The sequence below is a fragment of the Opisthocomus hoazin genome, chromosome 11, assembly GCF_030867145.1.
Source record: "Opisthocomus hoazin isolate bOpiHoa1 chromosome 11, bOpiHoa1.hap1, whole genome shotgun sequence".
NCBI classification, from domain to species: domain Eukaryota; kingdom Metazoa; phylum Chordata; class Aves; order Opisthocomiformes; family Opisthocomidae; genus Opisthocomus; species Opisthocomus hoazin.
In genome coordinates this window covers 8,899,847-8,919,092 of record NC_134424.1, presented here as the reverse complement: position 1 = coordinate 8,919,092, position 19,246 = coordinate 8,899,847, and the positions used below count along the sequence as shown (strand labels likewise).

Sequence of the window (19,246 nt, the reverse complement as noted above, 5' to 3'; positions counted from 1 at the left end):
GCAGGAGGAGGGTGCAGCACGTGGGGAAGCCAGCACAGCCTCTCCGGACCGGGAAGCTGGTGGTTCTTGCTCCCGGTACGCAGTGTCACGCACGCAGCTAGCTGGGTATTCGTGCAGAAGAATCGAACTGGCATACGTTGGCGGATTATGTTTAAAGGTCTCCACTGTATAATAGGGATGACTTGTTCTCAGAAAATTTGAAACTGGAGGAAAACACACCCCACCATCTTTCTCCCTACGTACCAGTTCCCCTCTGCGTTAGCGCAGCACACCAGACCTACACAACAACCCATGGGAAATGCTGGTAGCTGAGCTAGAGGAGCCAATTCTGATGAAAAACAACTTCCAAAGAATAAACCCTGACATTTTGGAATGTATTTCCCACTACTGTCACCTCCACATTAATTTCTTAGAAGAGCATATGGCGATCTTGCACAAGCCGAGTTATTTTGTCCACACAACCTCATGCGTAGGAGCGGTGACCACCCCTGCGCGCCACCCCAACGTCTACGCAGGGGCATTCGGCAGTGCCACACCCTGACTGCAGCTGCCCTCAGTGCCAGGGGGTGATGCTGACCATGGGGTGTTACCCCCCCAACATAACACCCGCTCCTTAGAGCCACTCCTGGCCCAGGACGGCAATCCTGCTAGCAGCGCATTACACCTCACGCAGTTCCTAATCATCAAAGAGTCACCATGAAAGGACTGGGAGATGTATGATCTTGCCTGTGAGAAACAAGAAGCCAATTCAACATCTTAATGTGTCACATTTTAATGGAAACGCACGTATTAAAAACGCAATGTTAACAGTGAATCACTTCACCTGAAGCCGAAGGTTACCTTTGCCACTAGGAGTGTTATCATTTCTTTGACGGTTTCCTCAATTAGTTCATCTATTTTTGAATGGTACTGGTGCTAAAGAAAAACAAAAGGAGAGGGGGAAGAAAATATTAGCATTGATCACAGGCAAGAGCTCTACAGTTGTCAGTCTCTTCCCTTGGTGAACCACAATACGCAGCATTAAACCAAAGCATTATGCAGCTTACTACCCCGTGCTCCACTACAGTGGCCAGGGATTGCTTACACCCGCAGGAGGGAATTCAGGAGACTCTTACATCAGCTTGTGAAGCACGGGCAAACCCGGCCCTCTTCCATGTGCCCACAGCTCGGCGAGCTACACGCATGTGCCGGAGGGGAGGCTTTGCCATCCCTGTCAGCCCCAGCACCTAGCGCTCCTAGGGACCCTGACGTCCTTCTGCTTCAGCTCTCCGGGCGTTACCCTGCTCATTCTGCAGGGATCACACCTGACAATGAGAGATGCCCGCTGTCAGAGGGAAACGGGCAGACCCTGCCCAGGGCACCGCAAACCCCCCTGTCCTCGGATGGGGAGCAGGCAGGATTTGCTGCACCAGGGGAGTTCGCAGGGCGTTGAACCCCTGGGGAGGGTGCTGCACCCTTCCCATCCACTGCAGCAAAGCACGTGAAGACACGTTACGCACCGGGCTCAGCAGGCACACAGCTCAAACCAGGCACTCTAAACACTTTGCTCAGTGACTATAAAATAGATTTTAAAAACCCCAACAAATCCAGATGAGCCTTTTTGTCCCATGTGAAAGCCAGCAGGCAGGGCAGCCCTGAGCCCTGGGCGTCAGCAGGTCCGGCGGCAGGAGCTCCGACCTGGCTGACCACCGCCAGCGCCTGCAGCATCAGCGTTTCTGAGTCTTCAACCCAATTGCTGCACACGCCAAACCTCGCTTAGCTTGGGAGCTCTGATGCAATCAGCTGCAATATGGCTAGAATAGGTACTAAAATACAGTCTTCTACTAATTTAGAAAAGACCTGTTTCCAATACAAGATTTAATTAGTGAAAACATACAGTATATTCTTATTTTCAATGGACTGAGAAAATACTGATTATGACTGCTTTCCAACACAAAACATTTGATTTTTCAGTCAAACATTTCAAGCACTGGTGCTAGTCACTATATTCATTACCACTTGGCATTAATATTGTTTTAAAATGTTAACATCAAATCACATTGAAAGAGACAAATCTGCTTTAAATACTAATCAGACTTTGGGAAGGAAGACTGTGAGGGCTTTACGAATGCTAGATGTTGGTCTCAGTGTCTGATCGGTAGTCTCTGAACCGCTCTATAGTTTGGGGATTTTTTCCATGACAGTAACGTAATACATTAACATAGGAATTTGGAAAAAAAGAAAACAAAAGTAGGACACACTTACCCACTCTTTAGCAAACTTTTCAGATGATTGGGGACAGAAATAAAGAGGAAAGTGCAAAAGACAGGAAAAAGAACATATGAAGATAAACAATAAATAAAGCAAAATCTTTAAAAAGAGGGACATATGAGAACAGCAGCATCACGCACAGAAACCATAAGCAATGGAAAATGAAACGTGACCGAAACCGCCTTTCACTGAAATCTCAGCAATTGCTACCTGTAGTATCTGCAGGCAGTGAAACGGGGCGAAGGGACGGTGTTGTACCTGACTGCTGACAGTCCCTTACGGTTTTATTTCCCTCTGAAGAGGAAGGCGACCGGCTGTCGGGCGGCAGGGCTCAGCGTCGGGGCAGCTGCACCCCCTTCACCAGTGCTGCATGCCGCGGCCGAAGGCCTGGCCGGGGGGCTCAGAGGGAAGAACATACACGAACAAGCAAGCGATACTTGCATTTGCAGTTCCCTTTTCCATGTCCTGCTTCGCAGGTCAAGACATATAGGAGCCCCTTATAGGGAACATAGTTATGACTGATCTCCTATCAGCTCCCAGGACTGATCCGGCCGTTGCCAGCACAGCTGTAGCTGCGGGGTGACAGGGACCTGTAGCAGCTGGAGCTTCTGAAGTCCTTGGCACACACGGCCAGGACCTCCTCAGGGACATGAAGAATGGGTTGTGCGTATATCGGGGGTGTCTTCCCCGTGATTTTTTCCTCCTGCTGCTGCATTTTCTGTGTGCATGGAAGACCTTGCAATCAAGCATTTAGCTAACTGCTTTCACCGGGTAAATCATGAGTTTTAACTCAAAAATGGCTAGCTATCTGCAAAACAATGCACTGTGGAATGCACTGACTGATGCATTTTTTATTAAAAGCTTGTTTTAAAGGCATATAAGAGCCTTGATAGAGTAAAACTGCATCTCTGAGAGCAGGAGAGGACCCTGTGCATGCACCAAGGCAGCATCGGGAGGACTCCGACGGCTCATTCCCGTCACAGCCGCAGTCCCTGGGGCAGGCACAGACCCGGTGGCCAGTGACCGTGCAGAACCAGGCCCGTGAGGCTGCGGGTCCTGCCCCGGGCAGCGCAGCGATGTGCACCCCGTGCTGCCAGTGCTGTGGCCCCAGCTCCGCCGCGGGACGGAGTCCTGGCCGGGATGGGGTGGGGAAGGCGGACATTTGGAAAATGACTGCCTGGTGCCGCTTTCCCAGACGCCTGGCTCGTAAACCAGCGTTTCCAACAGCTCCTTCTACAGTTCTCACGAAAATGCCCGAGGTTAAAGATCACATAGCTGGTTTGCTTCACCCAGCGTAGCCCCCGCTTTCGATCGAGTCCATCGCAGCTTTCTATTAGCTCAATTATTACAATCCATAATCAGTGCACTACAATGATTCAACTTGACTTTATGTGATGAGTATCTTGCCTTGTCATGTAACAGATTGTGTGTACGTTGTATTTCTCTAAGGACCATCTGACCTTAGATATTAAATAGAAACATACTAGACCAACTGAGAAACATTTAATACATACATTTATCCCCTTAGATGTATTAAAAATTCAGAGGAAAAATAAATATTTAAGATGGTAAAGTATGTTTACCAAATGTTTTAACAGCTGCCTTTAGAGACAAGGAAATGGAAATGAAATGATGGGTGTTTGTTTCACAGGGTAATGCTCGCAAAATGCATTCAAGTATCTGTTAAAGTGTAACTGAAGGTGGTCTTCAAGGGAAGGCCTCTGGGGTGGGAGGGAAACCACAGGAGCGAGGTCAAAAAAATCCGTTGAGACGAGTCTCTGCCCACATACAGCTTGGACCATCAGAAAAATCAGGGGTTTGTTTCTAACCAAAACGTCTGCTCCAGCTAGGCCTGGGCAAACGCCCCTGCCTGAACACTGCGGTGGGCAACGTGAGCCCTTTTTGCTGTTTTTGAACTGTCTGCAAAGGGACCACCTATTTTACGAGCCACATGGCAGCTGTGGCACTGAGGGAGGGTGCTGTCAGCTAGGCGTCTGTCCCTCCCTCCCTGTCCATCCGTCCCCAGCGGGGCTGCAGGTGGGACATGGGGACAGGGGACTCAACGATGCACAGACCCAGCTCCCCGAAATACAGAGGAAGACACAGGCTCGAAACCCAGTTTCTCCTCTCTCTGCTGTCTATCTGACTGTCTTCTCATTCCACCAGGGACTGGAAAAGGTGGGGTGGCATTTTGTCCTCCCCTCGCGGGCAGTAACAACAGATCTATGTCCTAACTTTTACCCCCCCCCAGCACAACCATCTCAGCACAACTGTTTAGACAGCTTCAAGAAGAGGAGATGGAGGTAGCTGAAATACAGAGTGGCACGAGCGAATGGAGGAGGAGGTAGGAACACTCATTAAAAGGAAGAAAAGAAAAAGGGAGGGTGTATAAAATTCTGCAGCCCTAAATGGTAACTTATGCACTGATAATTTACATCTGCTTTACAGGTCTGTTAGTTCAGCTATCTGTTAAAAACCTCATGCCCCAGAAACTGCGGCTTGCCACGAGAGTTAGGCTGTCTCCGAGCTGCCGTACCAAACACCTTCTTGAAGCGGCACCAGCAGATTTGCAGAGCTAATCCCCGCTGCAGCTGAGAACAGCGGAGAAACAGCCGCGCCGCTGCCCGCTCCCCTCTCACTTGTGATTTGACTCAGGCTGAACATGCAACGTGACTGATGCTCAAAACTTGGAGGAGACTGTGGCAAGCACAGAGCACTGCACGTTAGCATGGGAAGATGCAGCGAGTGCCTGGTCACACTATAACCAGACGTAGCTGATGTTACCAGTCTCGTGCCATCTGAATACTTAACCGGACAATTTGATGAATGCAATGAGCTTGCTCTGTCATGACACCAGTGTCTACTTGATCTCCAAAGTGTCCTTGTCCCCAGGGACTGTGCTAGTATGATGCTCAAGGGTTTGATCCTGCTTTGCAGTGGGGAGCACCGCAGCTGTGGCCCTTCCTGGCTGACGGGGCACTGCCAGGGCAGATGTTGCAGCAGATGAGGGCTGAGGGATGTGGGGAGATAAATGGGTATGAACATGGAACAGAAAATGGTAGAGAAGTTCATGTCCAGGCTCAGACAACAAAAGCCCACCCAAGAGATGCCTCAGCTAACCTGGAGGATGAAGGAAGAACCTGATGATGAGCAGTTTGAAATTCTCTTGCAAAGTGACTGCCACAAACAAAATGTCATAACTGAAACACATATAAGAAAAAAAAAAAAAGAACAGCTGGGTCTGATCCAAACATCACTGGCATCAGGGCAAGGATCCCTGCTGTATCCAGTGGCCTTTGGAGCACGTCCTCTCAGAGGAACAGGGTGAGGGAAACAACTAAGAAAAAAAAAATCAACAACTTCCAATGACTCTCTGCAAAATCTGACCATGGAAAGTTGTAGCAAAAGGTCTTATCTAGGAAATTCTGACAAGCAGCAAAATAGGACAGCCAAACAGTATTTGTGAATTTATTCTAGACCGGTATAGGAATATTTAATTTGGCTTGAAGCCACTGTAGCAAAATGATCATTATGATATATTTAATCTAGTCCAATTTACCGTGTCTAATTCATAGATGAATTCACAGAAACTTCAACCTGCAACTGTGGCTTCAGAAGAAAAAATATATTAGCAATTAATTAAAACAGGCTTGTTGTTTATAAACTTGAGTCATTAAGAACCTGGAAATCCAGAATCGTCAAGCTTGCTAATTATAGCTAATACTCAAGGAAGTCACAGCAGCTGGAATTTCAGTCTACTTTTGGAAGTTATCTATTTTGGTGGGTTTTTTTTTGTTTGTTTGTTTTTCTTTTTTTCTTTACAAGCATCACAGCAACAACCTGGCACTTCTGTTTTCCTTATGTTTGTCTGCAGAAAATTGTCATATACAGAAAGCGTGTTGCTGACACACACAATATATATGGTCATCATGCACCAAGCAAGCTTAAGAGATACCTTATGCACACCATGGTCCTTGCAAAAAGTCACTCCTAAGTAACACGGATTCGAATGTTTATATTAATTAGATTTACTTGAGAGCAACCCCCTGCCTATTGATCTGCACACTCCATATGGAAGGCTAAATCCACAACGGATACAATGCTTCTGAAGCTAGTGCAACAGGAGACTGGAAAAATTCATGGCATTGCCTTTAAAAGCTGTGAAGGGAAGAACCTGCATTTTTACCTCTTGGCCCATTTCCATACTGCAAAGCTTTGTTGACTGAGCTTTGGCATCCACCATGACATTAAACATGGTGCATATTGATTGAGGGACTCGGAAATCTGTTGATCGGCTGGTTTTCTGCAGCTTTACTTCAAATGCAATCCTGGTTCTATTAGGGAAAAGAGAAAAAGATGTTTCGGTTGCTTTTTAACATACTGAAGCTAATAATAATGTGAAACAATACTGAGAAGAGCTCGACAAACTAGAAAGCTGAATGCTGCTGGGAGCGTTATAGTGCCATTGTTACAAAAGTGCTTTTACTAAAAATGATTTCCAGTCTAAAAAGAAATCCACTTTCCAGAAAACACACTATCTATAAAGTGTGCAATGGTTTCAGCGAAATTCTGACTCTCTCATGCTTGATAAACAGTGTGATGATACGACAAACAGCAGTGTCAATGTACACCTAGAATTTGGTTGCATTAGCTGATTTATAACCACAGATGCATAGCAAGCCTGACTCATTAAAGGAAGCTCCTGTTGCTCCACAAGATCAACTACAGAAGCTTGACTTAGAGGACATTGCTAGATCATTGCATTTTTAGGTCTACGTGAACTCTCACTGAGCTCCAATTTTCCACCCCTGGCAGTTACAAACCCTGTCACACCAAGAGCTTTTTTGGGCCAAAGACTGGAGGATTTGACCCCACGTCATATTTTAAAATGCCAAGGCATGTGTGGCTGTAACATGGGGAATACTCTGCAGTACGGTGGGCCTTGCCTTGCCTTTCTCTGGAGCCCCTCTGCAGAATCCTGAGGTACTTCACTAATCTAACCTAACACAGAACAATTATCACATCCGACAGAATCTGCCAACAAATTAACATAGGAGCTTCAATTTAGAAATAACAAATAATATCAGCTGCAGCTCAGGAATAACTCTGATCTTGAATGATCCCCCAAGGGTTATGCAAATGAAAACTCATTTACAAATGTGAAACTCTCGTTCTTGGGATCAGATCTGAGCTGGTACAGAGGTCCTCCTGCCCAGATTTATTAGTGAAACAGGCCTTCCTTGCAAGGGCTGCTTTCCTGACAGCACCGAAATACAACCAAGTGCGGAAGGCGGGGTGGCTGCTCCATGGTATTCAACAGTTCAGAGACAGACGTGAAGAAAAATGTTGTGTCAAACTGAAATTGCTAAAGAAACCTTAGCCAGGCCCTGTTTGCAGGTGATATAAATAGGGAAGGCAGCATATTGGTTTACATCAGCAGTGGCATTTGAACTGATTTAATTACCAGTGCCAGATTTAGCCTGGACTCGGGGACTAGAATCTTGATAATTACTGAGAGGACCCAAAGTGACTGGGATTTTCCATCTCCTCGCAGAGATGAGCCTGTTCCTACTTACTTCTGCTCAGAACCATTATATATAGTCATACCATTACAAGCTGGGCCAGGTTTTTACAGAGGGGCAACATATTTGTAGAAAGGTTGAAGCAGCTGGGAAAAAAAACCCCAGCTTTCAGGCACACAAGCCCTTCTTCAGATGTACCTGGTAACTTCTTTATTTTTCCCAGTTATCTCAGCTGACCTAACCTGGTCTAATTTCTATAGATGATCACAGCTATAACTGCACTGCAGGTGCAGCAAAGGTGCCTTGGTTCCAAATAAATGTTTTGCTGGTGGTGCTGAGGGAGAGCAGAGAGCAGAGCTCCACAACTGGCTTTGCTCCTAAAGAGTGGTCTGATAACTGGAGGCCAACTGAAGCTCAGTGTTTGTGCCAGCCAAAGGACCAAAGATGAGCTGCTGCAATAAAGGGGGACTTGCTCAATGCCGAAGACATCATGACCATTTCACAACACATAAAATGTACTGGGTTTTATTCCAGAACAAGCCTTGAGCTGCCTGCCTTCCAGCGGGTGAGCCTCCTGCCCACGAATCAGGGACCGAATGTGCCTTCTCCTACGTGACGTTGCACATCCAGACGGTGAGCAACGTGCGAACAATAAACGCCACGCTCACGCTTGCAGAGTGGCCAGGCAATTGTGGTACAGAACCGCCACATCACACATTGCAGCTAATATTAGCATGTACCAGCTGCATTTGGCACCCGTGTTTCCTTTGGTTCATCTCTTTGTCTACTAATTTCTGCACAACGGAATGCAAAGCTCATTTCTTCCTCCTGCTTAATCACCTTTGATGCCAAATGGACATAAATGACTGTGGAAAGGTTGGAAACTTAGCCTGAACATTTTGCTTTCAAAATAATAGCTGCCTGTACATTTAAAAGTTTTATAAGGAAACCTCTCTGTTTTGGAAGATTTGCAGGTGAGTATCCTATAATGTGGCTGATGATACAACAGCTTTTCTTAATCGACAGCAGACATAAAGCCTGTGTGCCAGGCTACACACTATCCCCTTCCTGGGATCACTTTTTTGCTTGTTTCTTCACAGATATGTGTTTCTTAGGTGGGTGCTGGGATCTTACTTAGGGTTATGACTCCAGAACTCAACTCTGCTGACATCAGACTGCACTTACAAAGACTTGACCTCATGTGAGGCACAGAAAATAAGTAACTGCTTACAAAGCTTGAAAGAATGAGTGACTTATTGCCTTATTTTGAATATGCACTCTCCAGAGTCTCAGCAGAGGAGTGCTTGCTTGAGAAAGTCCACAATTCACAGTAACTGGGTGGCTTTCCACCATGTCTGTGGTGGGCACAGTGAGCTGTGGTTGCTAATAAATGGTGGCTGAAGTGAAGCTTCATTGATAGTAAGACAGAAAAAAAGGTTGCATCCTGTGAACTCCTGTGAGAAACACGACTAGTTCTCTCATGGGCACATACCTCTTCACGCAGGACTCAATCATGTCACTCGCCATGAGCTTCAAGCGTTGCTCTAAGTGTTTTCCAAACTCCTCCTCAGGCCAGTGCAAGTCCCGAATGAAGGTCTGCAGGGCGTCAAGTTTCCAGAACAGATCTTCCGAGGTGCCTGATCCATTGCTGGCAGGGCAAAATGAGAACAAAAGTCATAAGTGGCATCAGGTTTTTTGTAACCTGATGTGGAGACCATTCCTGAAACAAGTGTAGAGCAGACAGTAGTTTCATACACAGGACAACGCTGGCAATCTCCACCATCAGGATTTTGAGTTTTACCATACAGTTGCCTAATCTACCTTGCTGTCATCACCCACAAAACTTTCCAGACCAGATGAGTAAGACAACATTATGAGTTACACATATTAACAGGAAGAATGTGCGTATGGTAAAAATCAGCCTTAGTTAATAACCACATTAACATATGTGATTATTAAGAATTAAGGCCAGAAGTTGTGGTAGAAAATTCTCAATCAATAATAACTGCCATACCAGACTGTATGCAGTTATTAATTTTTAGGGCTTCATGCAATTCTCCCCTCCCCTCCAAATTATACCTTGAGTTTCCCTTGTCCCCCCCCAAGGTGAGGCCCCCGTTTTCAGGTAAGGGACAGTGCTAACAAGTGGTGAGCGAGGACATGCTTTATCTCTTGAACAGCTGAAAAAAAATCAGGGTAAGTCAATTCAGCTAAGGGCACTAGACATCTCATATCCAGGAGTTTTAGCAGGATTGACCGCTGCACCTTTTCACAGATCTGCCTCTTGCAAAGGCATGTATAGGACAACAAATTTCCATTTTTTTTAAATTTATTTTGCAACATCTTTGGTCTGTCACAAAACTCTGAATTTTCTCCGAGTGTATATTCTTGTACCCACACCCCTGCCCAGATGGAAGTCTTTGGTTCTGCAGTGTGTATAGCTACACCGGCTCTTTTCACAGTATAATTATATCTCAAACCTCCACTTACAGAATAAAAATACAGAACTGGATTGGGCTCTGTTTGTGCAGAGAAATTTATGCATCCATAACCCTTTTCTCTCCCTCTCTCCTCCTCCCTCACTTTTTTTCTGGAACAATTACCAAGGGAGCTTCAAGAGTATCAACCCCCTCCTCGCATACCACTAATGCTAACACGGTAATTTAGAAGATATTTAACACACCATGCATTACCACTCGTGCTGACATCATCTATAGAAACGGATGAGGGAGGGTGTTTCTATTGTGACAGATGCCAGCTGCATTGAGTTAATGCTAGAGGAGATCGGAGCTAACGCACACACAGCTACTGCAAGGTGAGAACCGTGGTCCCAACATGCTAGAGGGCTCCTGCGGGGTCCTGGGCTAGCAGAGTTAACGAGATAAAGGACGAATCGTCTCCCTTGTAAGAGAAACGTGTCTGACACTAGGCAACAGGTAACACGTCCTTGATGGAGAGGAAGGGTGAGTAAAAGGAAACCAGGGAGATGAAAAGATAAAGAATCAGGTATTTCTTTTAACCAGGGGACCAGTTTGTACAACAATCTGAAGGGTTCATCTGCCATCAGTTTTCAGTTGTGCCTGGTTCAAACCTGTGCTTGGGTATAAATAAGCTTTAACAGTCTAAACCCAGTTTTGGAACTCCATGAATTTATGTTTTAAATAATTCAATGTGTACGAATACAATAATTGTTATTTACTACATCCATTTGTCTTCAAAATGTATAAAGTATCATTCTTGGTCTTTTTCTCACTTTTGATTAGGGCTCCATGCAAGTAAACAATATAGTATATTCGTTTCCAAGATGCACTGTTAATATTTTGCTTGTGAGCACCACAAGTACTCTACTCATACAGGTAGCTTGCAACATACCATTGATGCTCAAGCATTTTCAGAGGGATTATCCAATTTTCTGTCATGACATGATTCTTATCTTTTCAAGGGCAATGCCACAAAGCATGCACAGAGAAAGATTAAAACTTTCAAGTACTCTTTACAGACAACTGCCTAAGCTAGCCTTTAATATAGCTATCTTAGCATGAATATGACTTGTATAGCTTTGAACCATGAACAACCATGCTAATATTGAAAAAGTTTTAAAAATCTATTAAAAAATCAAACATCAGTGTTTGCTTTACTTTGGGTCGTTACTACAGCTCTGCAATGCAGCCTGCGCGAGGCTGACGGCAGAGGCACTTTGGTGGACGCCAGGTGTAGATGTAATCTTAATGTTACTGTTTCAGTAACAGTGATGGGGGTAGTTTTGGGGGACTTCTTCAGTTTTATCTCTTAAGTGAGAAGGTAGGGAAAAAGCAACGCATCTGTGTAGTGCTGGCTGAGCTCACCCCGTGCCAACCCTAAATAACCCTTGAGGAATCTGGATGGAGAACTGGCAAGATCTCGGTTTCTGCACTAGGACGTCTTGGGAGATGAACTACCTCCAATGCCAAGACTCGGGTTGAGCCCACTGTGCACCCCCCTCCACACTGCTTGGCAGCCAGGACTTCTAAGGGAAATCTGCTATAAAAACAGAAGTTGCCTAATCTGTGCTCAGCCAAGGATCCGCGGTACGTCCCTCCTGAGCTCCACCCGCGCACCCTGCGATGCTTGGACAGGGAGCTGGGAGCACAAGGCTCCTGCAGATCGACTGCTTTGACACCGTGCCCTATTTCCCAGGCCATAAGCTAAAGCTCACATCGAAAATACCTTTCTTTAGTTGGCCATGGCATTATCAAGGCTGTAACGATAGCTATGGAGCTTTAACTGCTCTCTGAGGCCTCCCCCAGCATGAATAAAAACTGTTGCAGGCTGTTCCTCTTTGCTAAACTTTTTCATCAAAATCGAGACAAACGATTATCTGGGAAATGCGGAGCTTGCATTGAATAAAATTAACTTTTAGATCTACATCTGGTCCACAGAAATTGGTTGACTGGCATTGAAATTGGGTCATCTTCTCTTTTGGACAAAACTCTCTGCTGAGACACATAATGTCGCATTATCAGTGGTTCGTATGTTGTTCAGACCACGTCCCATTGTCGACAGCTATGTTGTAAAGCAAGATACTTGCTCAAACTCTCAGTGGGAGTAAGACAAATTTTCAAGATTTATACAAAAAAACCCTCAAAATACACATGCCAGAAATTCACTCGTGTCTCATTCAGAAAATGTCTAATTAACTGCATCACTCTTTAAAGTTTTATATAATGCACAGAAACAAACAATACATATCCATGCCAAGATGACTTTAAATTTAAATGAGATCTAATTTGAACTGAATACACACTCAGAATCATAAATAGCAGCCATCCATGACGGTGCAGAAAAGCTAGGCATTTGTGGGATGCCTAGTGGGATGTTAACTGGTAGATTTGGTACTTTAGGGAGATTCACATTTGGTAGATTCACATTGGGCAGATTACTTGTTAAACTCCTGTGGAAGAAACAGACAGAAAGAAAAAAATACCATAACAGTGACAATGCAGATGTAGCAGAAGCACGTGACACTCATAAACAAATCTGCAAAGTTCACAGCACGACGACAGTTAAAAAACTAAAGAAAACATTTCAGAAAGAAGCATGAGTATGGAAGCTTAAGTGTACTGGGTTTGCAGTCTGCAATAAAAAGCAAGTTACTTAAAAAAAAAAACCAAACAACAGAATGAAAAGAAGAAGCACAAAGTAGCAAATCAACAGACTACTCCATCACCCACAGAAAATAACTCCACCTTCAAGTCCTGATACCATTTCAAAGTGCACAGAGCAGCCCTTCCTCAGAAAAATCTCTCTTACAAGGAAGTGAACCTCAGCTCTTACCTACTGAGTTAGGCTGGAGGAACGAGCTAAACTAGAGAACTGGGATTCAAAATAACAAACGGAGAGTGTGACATTCCAGCCCTGCAGAAGTCTGCAAGACTTCTTCCTGCCACCAAATCCAGGAGTCAGGATTTCACTCCAAAACCTCTCTACTTTGTTTTCAAAAATGTGCTAATCTGGAGCAACGAAATGGTGAACCACAAGGTTCTTCCTCAGTGAAGACTCGTGCCCTGATCCTGCCCTTGCATTCCTGGGTGCAGAGAAAACGGGTCCCGCAGGTTGCCCAGCTCTACATGTGCACTGGGAATGAATGGCACCCGATAAATCCAGGACCGGTATGTGACTGCTTCTTGGCTGGAAATGGGCCACGGGGTGATTAAGACGTCCAAAGGTTAATTTATCAAGCATGTGTACTTGGGCATCATGCCTTCAATAAATATTTTTAGACATGCAACTGTTATGCAAATAGAGATATCTTTTAAAAGTGGGCCAGTGTATTAATTTAACGTAACGTACTCTGCTGAAATAACGTGCAGTGTAACGGCACCACATGCCCAAAGTTTGCAAAACACCCTGACGTATTTCAGTGTGCTAGGTCTCCAGATGTTATAATTAGTCTAATCTGTTTTAATGAGTATCTCATCACAGTTAAATTTTCAATGATATAAATTTTAAACAATAGAAATGTCATGGGATTTGGGAATCAGAAGCCAGTTTCAGAAGCGTATCTTGTTTCTGCGTTAATCCACAGATGGTTCTACAGTCCCATTTGAGGAACAAAACCAGATTCTTTGACACCATTTTCACCGGGTCATTATTTGGGCTCAGTGAAAATGGAATCAGGACTTCGGCATTTCAGCTTCACCCTGCACTGCTGAAGCTCCTGGAATCTGTTCTACTGATGTGCATGGGCACAGCTTCAGAGTTCCAACTTCCCTGCCCTCCGTGACCGCACCAGGACATGTCACCTCAGGAGGTCTCCCCCTTTCCCCTCTATCAAATCAGTTACTGTACCGGCAGTGTCATCTGGACTCTTGGAAAACTATCAAATTATACATTATGTCTTTCAAGGAATATTAAAATCTTAGCAACTTCTTTGAGTCCTGTTTTGAACTCCCTTTCTTACTGCAAGTTTTATATATCAAAAAGCAAAGTAATGGAATTGAGCTGGCTGCACTGACTAGACGTTTCCTAATGCAACAGAAGATTTGAACCACTTCTCTGCAAGAGCTTAGCTTGTTACTGCTCCCAAGTCTTAGGGAATAGACTTTCTCCTCATTCTTCCTTTGTGAATAAAATTGCTTCTTGGGGAAGAAAACCACAACCCAAAGTGTTTTTCTAGTGAAAAGAAAGCATCTTCTTGTTTTCTTTTGTTCCTATGATTCTTAGTGGATTTGACTTCATGCTATCTGCTTGTTCTCTTTGTTAGGCAGTAAGCAGACATGGGAAATTACTAACATAGCAAAGCTGTCCATTGTTTCCATTCATACTGTATCTGCCTATTGAGATGATATGATTATTGAATGAGACATAGACTCCATCGTGATTGAGAGAGTGTTAGATCTTCAGAAATGGCAGTGCATGTGGTTAGATACTGATATGGAATAAATAAAGAAACAGCAAGAGGTGGACAACATATAAATGTATAAGGAAAAGCAACTTAAATAACTTAGCCAGATGGTAAATACATAAATCAGAGGACCTTTGGTTTTAATATTAAAATTCAAGAAGTGACAGTGTTATATTAATAAAAACACTGTATTAATAAAATATGACTTCTAGAGTAAACAGTATACTATATTCACACGGAAACATATTTCTTTTATACAACACATTATTTTGCTGATGCAAGGATGTGTTGCAAGAATAAGTTACTACTCTTAAAACAAAACAAAACAGCAAAATAATGGAGTATATTATGTTAACATATAGTAACTAATTTTAAAAATATTCTCCTGAATTGACATGCACAGTTTTGCAGGTTCAACCGATCTAATTATCTGACTAACAGTTACAGTGAGACCTGTAAAAAATGATTAATATTACCAACAAATGTTCCAGCCTGCAGTTGCTCAGACCATAAAACTACAGGTCCAAAATGAGAAACTGCTTCTAGAAGCCAGCCATGCCTATTTAATATAGATGGCTAAATATAACCTCAGCCATCAGGCAGCGAATGTGGGCATTTGCATCAACAAGATGAGGGCTGTCTGATTTAAGACGACTCAGCTTCACGACTGGATCCTGATATGTCTGATAAAAGACGCACACTCCGGAGCTGTATTGCTTGTGGTTTCTCGGCTGCTTCTGATCCACCCCCGTTTGTGTCTGGTAGCTGTGTAAATGGCTTTCACCTGGACTGTCTGCTGGGAAATTCTCCGTGCAGACAGGCTGGCATCGTACCCCTGGACAACATCCCAACGCTCACACTGCACTGTAGCACTGATCACAGAAAACAAGTCCAATTGCATAGCGGCTGCTCCAGTAGAGCTGCCCTAGTACTAACAGGAGGGCAGAAAAATCACGGTATTTTTACTGAGTTGTCTCCTGGCTTCAGAACAGACCTAAGCAAGAGCCTCGTCCATGCTTAAACACTCAGTTCCTACGGGATGCCTGAAATGCTTTAGTGATGGAAGATGCAAACGCCTGTCTCTTCCATCCCTATAAATGCTTACAACCTCACTGCCTAGGCTGAGCAAATGCTCAAGAGCAAATCTTTTCACAAAAGCCTTGATGTGTAGCAAAGCGCTCGATAGTGAAGTAACAGTCAAATCTGTGCTCTTCCTCTGACTGACACCCAGAATAGCAACAAAAATACTCATTTTCACTACAGTGGTACTTCTTTTAAGGGGAAACATTTTTCACTAGCCTTTTTTAGTAGTACAACCTCATCGAATTATTTGTATAATCATACTGTTTAAGTTCTTCCATTTATATTAATGATACATTTATAAATAGTTTGCAGAGGGTTAGTGAGCAATTAATAGATGCTAAAGCCAGGACTACAGTGCGGTGGAGACAGCCATAGGTCATTGAGTAACGTCCTAGTCAAGCGATCGAAATTGGTTGTCATTGCACCGGCTTGAGCATTTGCTCAGAAAGATCTTTCACACAGACACACACACACAGAGACGCACACACACACGTATGTGTCTGCCGGCTGCAAGATAAATCAGCGTTCTCCGAGAAGCTAGCATGAAAAAAAACCCCATTGCAAACCCTACTTTTCCAAGACCTCTCAACTCACCAGAGAACAGACCTACTCTGCATCCTCCGTATTTGGATGACTGTGCGAAGGACAAGCGTTCCACATTTCTCTGCGTGGATTCACACAAGCACACCAGCTGCTCTAGCTATAGGGCACGGACCCCCTGCAAATTCAGCAGCTCTGCAGAGGCAGATTACACAGCCCTCATGAGCACATTACATCGATGCTTTTTCCCCCCATGTTTTCAATACTTAACAGTATCTCCCTCACTGTTTGTGATTTCTATACCTAACTCCTCGTAGCATAAGGTGCAGAGTATTCGGCAATGAAAATAGAAGAAATATATGCTTGCAAACTGCCATCTGGTCAGGTTACGGAGGGTTACATATTTCAGCCTTGATTGCAAGCATGAGCATAGAGAAACCCTTTCAAAAGACTCTGTGTTGTGGAATAATTCCTCAGTTAACAGGAGATAATGAGATTTCCTTCTCACAATTCACTGTAGAGAGCCAAAGCAGGACAACGGTAAGCTTGGTGGAACGGACAGCCATGATGATCTACCTTTTCTGGCCAACCTGAAGGGCTTTCTTCAAAGCAGAGGAAAGCCATGGAAAAATATACTCCAGCATTCCCAGTTCCCAAAAAGCTCTGCTGGAGAGGCATCAATGGAAGGCCTTGACTTGGATGGGAACTGGCTGGTCCAAATTACTCGAGAATCAACGGCCAAAAATTCAACTGTGCTGCAGTCTGGATGTGTGAGGACAGAAGGGAGGTAGATACAGGGGGGGCATATAAAACAAAATGAGTCTCTGACCTGAGTTCTTCTGCAAGTTCACTGTCGATCAAAGAGGAGCAGGTGGTCTGCCCAGGAGGCAAAAGATGAAGATGCCTTAACATTTAATTCTGAACAGCACATCCAAACTGTCATGAGATCCTAGGAACGACACCTCCTTTTCCCTTACACAGTATGTGCCACCCTCTGTGCATTCGCTGGTACCTTCTTTTGCCGGGTCACATCATGTTAAGCCAGCATTTGCAACTCGAGACACAAGAACAAAATACCAACTAGTGAAAAAAAAACCACCCAGAATGCGTCTTTTCACCAGATGGACACAAACTTCTTGTGAAAAGCACCCACTTTCCTGCTGGAAGGAATCTTTTAAATACCCAAGGTTGTAAGACAGATAGTCCATCCTGGGCTTTCGCTTGAAACTGCAATGCTCCAAGCACTCTGGAACTAAAACTACAGAACGGAATAACCATTACAAGAGAACTCAGAAAATATCTTTTATAGTTATCAAAGATAACTTGAAAATGATAGACAATGGCACACCCGGGGACAAAGCATTTTGACAGGCAAGTACCACACCCAAGTACTTATGGACGTCTGTAGTTAAGCCACTAAAGTCATTAAAAGCCAAAATGATGTCAGCTTCTGACAAAAGCAAAAAGCAGAACAAATTGCTGGCTGACTGAGGGAGACAGGTACACAGCGTTAACTGCCCCTGTTTCACAACAGACAAGGAACCACAAACGTATTCATTACTAAAGCAGAGCTCTGAAACTAAAGCTCATGCTAACTTCGAAGTGCAATTCTGCTTGAAGGAGTGGCTGTAAAAATGGCATTCTCCTACTCGAAAGATCTATTTCTTGTATGTTTTCTGGGTCACATCTGCTTATTTGAAACAAGATTTTTTAGGATTTTTAATCCTGTTAGCCTGCAGACCAAAGACAGCAAATGGAAAGTGAGAGAGACTCCTGAATGCCAGCCACTTAACCCCACTCAAAACAGAGGGGATGATCAGGTGTCGAGAAAAGGCCTGAGATTTGGCAGGCAGAATCCTTACGGATGCTGAGGATGCACAAGAAAGAAAGGAAAAAACCTGGGTACTCAGATTCCAGGTTGCATATGGGAGGCTGGCTGCTGAACAAAATCTCTTTTCCTTGTAAACGGAACATATTTGGTGTGAAAAGCCCTGAAAGACCACACGTTCTTTTATACAGCAACCTCTGAGAGCACAGTGCTGCTTCCCTTCACCTAGAGAACCACAAAAAAAGCAGGGAAAATAGTCTCTCTGGAGGTCACCTGGTCCCAGTCCCCTGTCTGACCACCATCAGACTCATGCTGTTTGCAAAGGGTCGATCCTTCTCTTTTAGTACCTTTATTAGAAAGAAAAGTGAGTTCTTTTCCTTCGTAGGAATCTGACTTGGCTTTTTTAGAGCAAGCATGACAGGGTTCAGCAATGCTTCAAAACCTGTGAAATAACAACAGCAATCTAAAGCATGTGCCATGTTTTTATCATTTACTAGCTCTTGAGTTCAATTTGGGTTTCTTTCAGGCTACTCATTTCTCGCTGGTAAATTCCTTGTTCTCCAAATTTAATAACTAATTCTGCTTGAATCACCTTGCTTGTGTTTCACTACAGTTTCTGCACTGCCTAATCCTACAGGCAAGGGAGCTGGGACCGGGCAGAGCTGCCCTGGGACATGGGGACAGGCGTGGGGCTGATGCGAGAAGCACGGCGCTGCACTATCCCTCCACGGGATGGGTGAAAAAAATGAGGACAGGGAAGAATAAATACAGCAATGACTCGCACAGGTTATAGGGCTGGCCTGAACACAGTGAAGCAAGTTTCTTTTTTGGTTCTGAAAAAGAGCTATTTGAGTTCTAAAGCAGCATTGGAAAAGGCCTTTTAGAACAGGATCCAAAACGCCATGCCAGCTAAGGTTTTCACATTTTCATGCTTCCATGTCCAAAGGCACACAGTTCAAACTGAGGCAGCAACGCATTTCAAAAAGCAAACATCATTTCCCTCATTAACTTGAAAACCCTGAAGAGATCAGGCCTTCTATTTTTAACAGTAAACTAGAAAATCAAACGCACTTTCTGCATGTCCAGCCTAATGTTTGCTAGTTCATCTCTGCATGTATCTCCATCCATTTGCACCCAAAT

At 44.2% G+C, this 19,246-nt stretch overlaps 1 protein-coding gene across 8 annotated transcripts in view; it reads right to left on the bottom strand.

Annotated features, from left to right (window-relative positions):
* CADPS (calcium dependent secretion activator) overlaps positions 1-19,246 on the bottom strand; it is a 220,094-nt gene that overhangs the window by 30,610 nt on the left and 170,238 nt on the right. For 4 of the 8 annotated variants that reach the window (XM_075432502.1, XM_075432503.1, XM_075432504.1 and 1 more), the window contains 4 exons: positions 12,556-12,702; positions 9,265-9,420; positions 6,437-6,584; positions 841-915 (listed from right to left, as the gene is read on the bottom strand). In XM_075432502.1, the coding sequence (XP_075288617.1) occupies positions 841-915; positions 6,437-6,584; positions 9,265-9,420; positions 12,556-12,702 (526 nt within the window). The remainder of the gene's footprint in view (positions 1-840; positions 916-6,436; positions 6,585-9,264; positions 9,421-12,555; positions 12,703-19,246) is intronic. The other 4 variants (XM_075432506.1, XM_075432507.1, XM_075432508.1 and 1 more) reach the window with 1 other exon arrangement.